This window comes from Oncorhynchus keta, chromosome 28, assembly GCF_023373465.1.
Source record: "Oncorhynchus keta strain PuntledgeMale-10-30-2019 chromosome 28, Oket_V2, whole genome shotgun sequence".
Taxonomy (NCBI): domain Eukaryota; kingdom Metazoa; phylum Chordata; class Actinopteri; order Salmoniformes; family Salmonidae; genus Oncorhynchus; species Oncorhynchus keta.
In genome coordinates this window covers 16978285-16987818 of record NC_068448.1, presented here as the reverse complement: position 1 = coordinate 16987818, position 9534 = coordinate 16978285, and the positions used below count along the sequence as shown (strand labels likewise).

The 9534-nt window shown below is 44.7% G+C and overlaps 1 protein-coding gene across 1 annotated transcript in view; it reads left to right on the top strand.

The window, feature by feature from the left end:
* Nucleotides 1-218: 218 nt before the first annotated feature.
* Nucleotides 219-9534, top strand: part of LOC118360734 (probable phospholipid-transporting ATPase IIA) — a 41013-nt gene continuing 31697 nt past the window's right edge. The window contains exons 1-2 of the mRNA XM_035740087.2: nucleotides 219-566; nucleotides 8708-8852. Of these exons, the coding sequence (XP_035595980.1) occupies nucleotides 499-566; nucleotides 8708-8852 (213 nt within the window). The 5' untranslated portion in view covers nucleotides 219-498. The remainder of the gene's footprint in view (nucleotides 567-8707; nucleotides 8853-9534) is intronic.

Here is a 9534-nt window from a genome sequence, read left to right as displayed (position 1 = left end):
GAGCTGTCTTCGGATGGTTAGTAAAATGAAGTAATAGGGTTATCCAACCACTAAAACAATTATCCACCAAAACGGGGCCCATCAGGTGTTGCAGGTATAGACCTACTCTTAAAGTATCCTATTCGAATGTGTCTCTTGAAATGTAGAGCAAGATGGAGCATACATCGGCTACTGGCTTAAAGTTATTTGATCAGTGCATTACTCTGGACAAGCCCCTAGGCCTGTTGGAATGAAGAGAAAAAAACGACAAATGTTAAACCCTTGGAGATGTGTATGGTATCGGAAAAAGCCTATAGGTTCATATTTTTAAATACTATTTCATCACACCAATTCTAACCTATTTGATAAAGCGAAATGGAATCAGCTAAGATGGAGAAGAGCCAAGGCACTAGCTGAAGCAAGCCCAAAGCAGCCACTGACACATAGAAAAGCCTCCGCCCAGAACGCAGACAGCGAGGTGGACTTCGTCTGGCTTCACCGTCAGCTGGGGCTGCAGGAATGACGGACAATATTGCTTTGCAACCAGTGAGAGACAAAAAAAGACACGACAATAAAAACAGGAATGGGTAAGAACAAAAAATACGTTGTATACGCTGTAAATGTTAAGAACGACGACGTTAGGCTATTATTTAGCTCGATGGCTGATAACACGAATTGTTTTCAAAACCCACAGACGAATATCTCCATTGTAACCGTATATTCTAAACATTCAAGATGAAACGAACCTATTTTCTAAAATAACAATTGACGGGCTTGTTTAGGGGAATATGTATCATCCATCGGAACGGGTGCTGTCCGTCCTGTCGAAGCTAGTACTATATTAATCGCCTATTGTTAGGTATCCATGGGACTAGATTGGCATTTAGACCGATAAAAAAACAACACCCTCCGCATTATGTTTCAAATTAAGTTGGGGGTAATGTGGCTGACTGACATTCTTTGTGTCATTGCGTTGAACCAGCCCAAACAGGGCAGTCCTTACTATAAGAATCAGCACTTGTTTAGGGAAGGGATTCCCAAATCGGGCCTGGGGCACGCCCCTTGCACATTTCGTTTTTTTGCCCAAGAACTACACAGCTGATTCAAATAATCTAAACTTGATGATGAGTTGGTTATTTGAATCATCAATGTTGTGCTAAGGCAAAAAAAAAAAAACATGCACCCATGGGAGGCCCCAGGACCGAGTTTGGGAAACCCTGGTTAAGGGGACAGCAAACCACCATGACTATCTATTGATAGACACATAATATGGATGATGTGACTTATTATTTACACAGTGCATTTTATATATAGTAATAATTGTAACTCCTATTTCCTGATATGATATGCAATGATAATATTGCCCTCATAAAATTGCACAAATGTTAATGTAAAGGCCACCCAAGTCTAGGCTACACACCTGTCTGGGCATCGCCTATTCACCTCTCATGTACCCATCATCCCCTCAGGCAGGAAGCATTTTGCTACATCCGCAATAACATCTGCTAAACATGTGTGTGTGACCAAAAAAAATTGATTTGAAGAGTCAATCTCAGAGATGGTGCTTGTCAGAGCATTTCAATGTTAAGATTTAAATGAAGTGCAAATGAGTTAAGATAAGCAACCATATACAGGAAGTATACCAAACATTAGGAACACCTCCTAATACTGAGTAACTCCCCACCCCCCTTCCCCCTTAATGCATTCATTTCAATTGACTGATTTCCTTATGAACTGTAACTCAGTAAAATCGTTGAAATTGTTGTGTTACATTTTTGTTCAGTGTACACAGAGTATACAAAACACTAAGAACACCTTGCTAATATTGAGTGCACCCACCCCCCTTTTGCCCTCAATTTGTTGGGGCATGGACTCTTCCAGGTGTCAAAAGTATTCCACAGGAATGCTGGCCCATGTTGCCTCCAATGCTTCCTACAGTTGTGTCAAGTTGTCTGGATGTCCTTTGGGTGGTGGACCATTCTTGATGCATATGGGAAACTGTTGAGTGTAGAAAACCCAGCAACGTTGCAGTTCTTGACACAAACCGGTGAGCCTGGCACCTATACCCCATTGAAAGGCACTTAAATATTTTGTATTGCCCATTCCCTCTTTGAATGGTACACATACACAATGTATGTCTCAAGGCTTTAAAATCATTCTTTACCCTGTCCTCCCCTTCATCAACACTAATTTGAAGTGGATTTAACAAGTGATATCACTAAGGGATCATAGCTTTCACCTGGATTCACCTGGTCAGTCTGTCATGGAAAGAGTAGGTGTTCTTGTGTGTGTGTGTGTGTGTGTGTGTGTGTGTGTGTGTGTGTGTGTGTGTGTGTGTGTGTGTGTGTGTGTGTGTGTGTGTGTGTGTGTGTGTGTGTGTGTGTGTGAGATATATACTACTGTTCAAAGGTTTGGGGATCACCTAGAAATGTCCTTGTTTTTTAAATATATATATTTTTTGTCCATTAAAATAACATCAAACTGATCAGAAATACAGTGTAGACATTGTTAATGTTGTAAATGACTATTGTAGCTGGAAACGGCTGATTTTTAATCATATATCTACATAGGCATACAGAGGCCCATTTGTGGGTTCAATTACAGGCTCAGAATGTCCAGAAACAAAGATCTTTCTTCTGAAACTCGTCAGTCTATTCTTGTTCTGGGAACAGAAGGCTATTTCATGCGAGAAATGGCCAAGAACCTGAAGATCTCCTACAACGCTGTATACCACTCCTGTGAAGGGAGTAGAAAGGAGCAGCGATCTTCAGTTTCTTTGCAATTTCTCTCTTGGAATAGCCTTCATTCCACTTGACTTTTTCAGGTTTTATTACATTACAGCCTTATTAGAACAAACACATTAGTAAACCCACTACAATCATGCAAGTACAGTCAGCAGCAAGCAGTTGGTAAGGGTAGTAGGTAACAACACACCAGCCACGCTGATCCTCAGCACTGGGGTCCCTCAGGGGTGCATGCTCAGTCCCCTCTTGTACTCCCTATTCACTTATGACTGCACGGCCAGGCACGACTCCAACACCATCATTAAGTTTGCCGATGACACAACAGAGGTAGGCCTGATCACCGACAGGAAGGAGGTCAATGACCTGACCGGACAACAACCTCTCCCTCAATGTGATCAATACAAGGAGATGATTGTAGACTACAGGAAAATGAGGACCGAGAATGCCCCCATTCTCGTCGTCTGGGCTGTAGTGGAGCAGGTTGAGAGCTTCAAGTTCCTTGGCGACCAACAAATTAACATGGTCCAAGCACACCAAGACAGTCTTGAAGAGGACCGACAAAAACTATTCCCCCTCAGGAGACTGAAAATATTTGGCATGGGTCCTCAGATCCTCAAAAGGTTCTACAGCTGCACCATCGAGAGCATCCTGACGGGTTGCTTCACTGCCTGGTATGGCAACTGCTCAGCCTCCGACCACATGGCACCACAGAGGGTAGTGCGTACGGCCCAGTACATCACTAGGGCCAAGCTTCCTGCCATCCAGGACCTCTATACTAGGCGGTGTCAGAGGAAAGCCCTAAAAATTGTCAGACTCCAGCCACCCTAATCATAGACTGTTCTCTCTGCTACCGTACGGCAAGCGGTACCGGAGCTCCAAGTCTAGGTCCAAGATGCTACTAAACAGCTTCTACCCCAAAGCCGTAAGACTCCTGAACATCCAATCAAGTGGCTGTTGTATTGTTCGCATGTGACAAATCAAATTTGATTTGATTTACACTGGTGGCCCCCCGTGGCAATAAATGAATAAAACCTAAAGCTTACCTTGACTTGGAAGAGTTCCTGTGTTAGTTAGCCAACTAGCTAACATTTACATTTACATTTACATTTACATTTAAGTCATTTAGCAGACGCTCTTATCCAGAGCGACTTACAAATTGGTGCATTCACCTTATGACATCCAATGGAACAGCCACTTTACAATAGTGCATCTAAATCTTTTAAGGGGGGGGGGTGAGAAGGATTACTTTATCCTATCCTAGGTATTCCTTAAAGAGGTGGGGTTTCAGGTGTCTCCGGAAGGTGGTGATTGACTCCGCTGTCCTGGCGTCGTGAGGGAGTGTGTTCCACCATTGGGGAGCCAGGGCAGCGAACAGTTTTGACTGGGCTGAGCGGGAACTGTACTTCCTCAGTGGTAGGGAGGCGAGCAGGCCAGAGGTGGATGAACGCAGTGCCCTTGTTTGGGTGTAGGGCCTGATCAGAGCCTGGAGGTACTGAGGTGCCGTTCCCCTCACAGCTCCGTAGGCAAGCACCATGGTCTTGTAGAGGATGCGAGCTTCAACTGGAAGCCAGTGGAGAGAGCGGAGGAGCGGGGTGACGTGAGAGAACTTGGGAAGGTTGAACACCAGACGGGCTGCGGCGTTCTGGATGAGTTGTAGGGGTTTAATGGCACAGGCAGGGAGCCCAGCCAACAGCGAGTTGCAGTAATCCAGACGGGAGATGACAAGTGCCTGGATTAGGACCTGCGCCGCTTCCTGTGTGAGGCAGGGTCGTACTCTGCGGATGTTGTAGAGCATGAACCTACAGGAACGGGCCACCGCCTTGATGTTAGTTGAGAACGACAGGGTTGTTGTCCAGGATCATGCCAAGGTTCTTAGCGCTCTGGGAGGAGGACACAATGGAGTTGTCAACCGTGATGGCGAGATCATGGAACGGGCAGTCCTTCCCCGGGAGGAAGAGCAGCTCCGTCTTGCCGAGGTTCAGCTTGAGGTGGTGATCCGTCATCCACACTGATATGTCTGCCAGACATGCAGAGATGCGATTCACCACCTGGTCATCAGAAGGAGGAAAGGAGAAGATTAATTGTGTGTCGTCTGCATAGCAATGATAGGAGAGACCATGTGAGGTTATGACAGAGCCAAGTGACTTGGTGTATAGCGAGAATAGGAGAGGGCCTAGAACAGAGCCCTGGGGACACCAGTGGTGAGAGCGCGTGGTGAGGAGACAGATTCTCGCCACGCCACCTGGTAGGAGCGACCTGTCAGGTAGGACGCAATCCAAGCGTGGGCCGCGCCGGAGATGCCCAACTCGGAGAGGGTGGAGAGGAGGATCTGATGGTTCACAGTATCGAAGGCAGCCGATAGGTCTAGAAGGATGAGAGCAGAGGAGAGAGAGTTAGCTTTAGCGGTGCGGAGCGCCTCCGTGATACAGAGAAGAGCAGTCTCAGTTGAATGACTAGTCTTGAAACCTGACTGATTTCGATCAAGAAGGTCATTCTGAGAGAGATAGCGGGAGAGCTGGCCAAGGACGGCACGTTCAAGAGTTTTGGAGAGAAAAGAAAGAAGGGATACTGGTCTGTAGTTGTTGACATCTGAGGGATCGAGTGTAGGTTTTTTCAGAAGGGGTGCAACTCTCGCTCTCTTGAAGACGGAAGGGACGTAGCCAGCGGTCAGGGATGAGTTGATGAGCGAGGTGAGGTAAGGGAGAAGGTCTCCGGAAATGGTCTGGAGAAGAGAGGAGGGGATAGGGTCGAGCGGGCAGGTTGTTGGGCGGCCGGCCGTCACAAGACGCGAGATTTCATCTGGAGAGAGAGGGGAGAAAGAGGTCAGAGCACAGGGTAGGGCAGTGTGAGCAGAACCAGCGGTGTCGTTTGACTTAGCAAACGAGGATTGGATGTCGTCGACCTTCTTTTCAAAATGGTTGACGAAGTCATCTGCAGAGAGGGAGGAGGGGGGGGGGGAGGAGGATTCAGGAGGGAGGAGAAGGTGGCAAAGAGCTTCCTAGGGTTAGAGGCAGATGCTTGGAATTTATAGTGGTAGAAAGTGGCTTTAGCAGCAGAGACAGAGGAGGAAAATGTAGAGAGGAGGGAGCGAAAGGATGCCAGGTCCGCAGGGAGGCGAGTTTTCCTCCATTTCCGCTCGGCTGCCCGGAGCCCTGTTCTGTGAGCTCGCAATGAGTCGTCGAGCCACGGAGCGGGAGGGGAGGACCGAGTCGGCCTGGAAGATAGGGGACATAGAGAGTCAAAGGATGCAGAAAGGGAGGAGAGGAGGGTTGACATAGCATCCCTCTCTGTTTGAGTAGGCTAAACTAGCTGGCTGCATTCGGGAAAGTTAATAAAAAATACAACTAAATATAGCTAGCTCTCCTCTCTTGCTTCTCCTTCATTTTTGAACAAATTCATTTGTAGAAAAAAGTAAACTATTGTCTCTCTTTGATTAAATTACTAGATTAATTCTCTGATCATTTGATTGGGTGGACAACATGTCAGTTCATGCTGCAAGAGCTCTGATAGGTTGGAGGGCGTCCTCCGGAAGTTGTCATAAGTACTGTGTCTGGTAGGGGGAGAGAACCACAAAACCTCCTAGATTTTGTATTAAAGTCAATGTACCCAGAGCTATACTAAATACTAAATAAATACTAAAAATACTAGATACTAAATATCTTGAAAAATTAGGTTCTGCATTTATCCAATTTGTAGCAAGCAGTCAGCCCTAGTTTGAACACAGCTTCCTATTTTTGGAATTAGAATGGGTTAAATTTCTCACTTCATCCAGTCAGTGATTCATTATCCAAGTAATTAGTATCTAGAATATGTATACAATATTTGATCTGAACATTGTGACACATGGCAAGCCATAAGGTTAGGTTACCTGCTGGCTGCTTTCTTAGATGAAGTGGAATGTTTTGTTGAAGGGTGTATGAAACTAGGGCCTTGCTGCCTAACACACGATGACAATATTTACTGACTCAGGACCCACCTCTATGGCCCTATTGCTTGACTGAAGCATTCCACACCACTGTAGGAAACATACAGTTGAAGTTGCAAGTTTACATACAGGTAGGTTGGAGTCATTAAAACCCGTTTTTCAACCACTCCACACATTTCTTGTTAACAAACTATAGTTTTGGCAAGTCGGTTAGGACATCTACATTGTGCAAGTCATTTTTCCTACAATTGTTTACAGACAGATTATTTCACTTATCATTCATTCACTGTATCACAATTCCAGTGGGTCAGAAGTTTACGTACACTAAGTTGACTGTGCCTTTTAAACAGCTTGGAAAATTCCAGAAAATTATGTAATGGCTTTAGAAGCCTCTGATAGGCTAATTGACATAATTTGAGTCAATTGGAGGTGTAGCTGGGGATGTATTTCAAGGCCTACCTTCAAACTCAGTGCCTCTTTGATTGACATCATGGGAAAATCAAAAGAAATCAGCCAAGACCTCAGATTTAAAAAAATGTAGACCTCCAAGTATGGTTCATCTTTGGGAGCAATTTCCAAATGCCTGAAGGTATCACGTTCATCTGTACAAACAATAGTATGCAAGTATAAACACCATGGGACCACACAGCTGTCACACCACTCAGGAAGAAGATGCGTTCTGTCTCCTAAAGATGAATGTAGTTTGGTGCGAAAAGTGCAATTCAATCCCGGAATAACAGCAAAGGATCCTGTGAAGATGCTGGAGCAAACCGGTACAAAAGTATCTATATCCACTGTAAAACGAGTCCTGTATCGACATAACCTGAAAGGCCGCTCAGCAAGGAAGAAGCCACTGCTTCAAAAAATCCATAAAAAAGCCAGACTACGGTTTGCAACTGCACATGGGGACAAAGATTGTACTTTTCAGAGAATTGTCCTCAGGTCTGGTGAAGCAAAAATAGAACTGTTTGGCCATAATGACCATCGTTATGTTTGGAGGAAAAGGGGGAGGCTTGCAAGCCGAAGAACACCATCCCAATTGTGAAGCAGAGTATCATGTTGTGGGGGTGCTTTGCTGCAGGAGGGACTGGTGCACTTCACCAAATGGAATGAGGGAGGAAAATTACGTGGATATATTAAAGCAACATCTCAAGACATCAGTCAAGAAGTTAAAGCTCGGTCGCAAATGGGTCTTCCAAATGGACAATGACCCCAAGCATACTTCCAAAGTTGTGGCCAATGGCTTAAGAATAACAAAGTCAAGGTATTGGAGTGTCCATCACAAAGCCCTGATCTCATCTATCGAAAATTTGTCGGCAGAACTGAAAAGGCGTGTGCGAGCAAGGAGGCCTACAAACCTGACTTACACCAGCTCTGTCAGGAGGAATGGGCCAAAATTCACCCAACTTGTTGTGGGAAGCTTATGCAAGGTTACCCGAAATGTTTGACCCAAGTTAAACAATTTAAAGGCAATGCTATCAAATACTTATTGAATGTATGTGAACTTCTGACCCAATGGGAATGTGTTGAAAGAAATAAAAGCTGAAATAAATCGTTCTCTCTTATTATTCTGACATTTCACATTCTTAAAATAAAGTGGTGATCCTGACTGACCTAAGACAGGGAGGGACTTGTTACAAAGATTAGATGTCAGCAATTGTGAAAAACTGAGTTTAAATGTATTTGGCTAAGGTGTATGTAAACTTCTGACTTCAACTGTAGTATTTACATATTGTTGTGGTGGCATTTCAGTGAGAGGAAAACTCTAAAAGGGCCAGTTTCCCGGACACAGATTATTCCTAGTCATGGACTAAAAAGCATTGTATTGGAATTTCTTCATTGAACATTGTTTTTAGTCTTGGGCCAGTGTTCAAAAGCATCTCAGAGTAGAAGTGTTGATCTGTCCCCCCCTGTCCGTATACTCATTATGAATAAAAAGGCAAGACTGATCCTACATCTGCACTACCCTGAGACTCTTTGTGATGTACAGGTCTAGGAGTAAGCTTAACCTGTGTCCAGGAAACTAGCCCTAATGATGAACTACACTGGTGTTCCTCAGGTGCTGCCCGTGGTCTCGGTGCTGCGGCATGGGGGACTTCCGGCCGCGGACGGTGTGGCTGGGCCACCCAGAGAAGAGGGAGCAGAGGTACCCCCGGAACGTCATTAACAACCAGAAGTACAACTTCTTCACCTTCCTCCCAGGGGTGAGTGTCAGGTACTCCGTGTCAACCAAGCAACCGCCATCTGCTCCTCATTCACAACACAACAAGCCGGAATTAGTTTAGCGGCAAAGTGGAGTTATTGGTTTAGTGGCAAAGTGGAGTTATTGGTTTAGTGGCAAAGTGGAGAGTGAGCAAGAGAGCTGACCCCATAGATTCGAATAGGGGGTTGGTGGACACGGATTCTAATCAAATGAACACTCATGTTAGCCTGTGCCGTACAGACTAGTGTGCCTCTACTGTAGTTGTTGAGTCTCTAATTAAAGCTAAACCACGGCAAGAATAATAAGGAACATTTTTTTCACGTTCTGATTTTCTGACATTATCAAACATTATCTAGTCTTAAACATTGTGCCTTTTTTGGATATTAAGTCATGCATTAAAAGTAGGAAAACAAGAAGACCAGTCCTTTTTTGCATTGCAAATTCACATATTCTCAAATCAACACATTATTCTTGTTGTGTGAGTGTTCACTGTCACCTGTCAGTATTTGAGGAAATTACTCACAGTAGCAATGAGAGAACACAAACTTTCCCTTTGTAGTAATCTTGCACATTGTTAGTAATGAAATTCAGCTGTCAGACTTTTAAATCTATACTTGACTGTGGGTGGCACTAGAGAAGTTGATGTCAGTCTGTGTTGAGATATATCATATATACAGTACCAG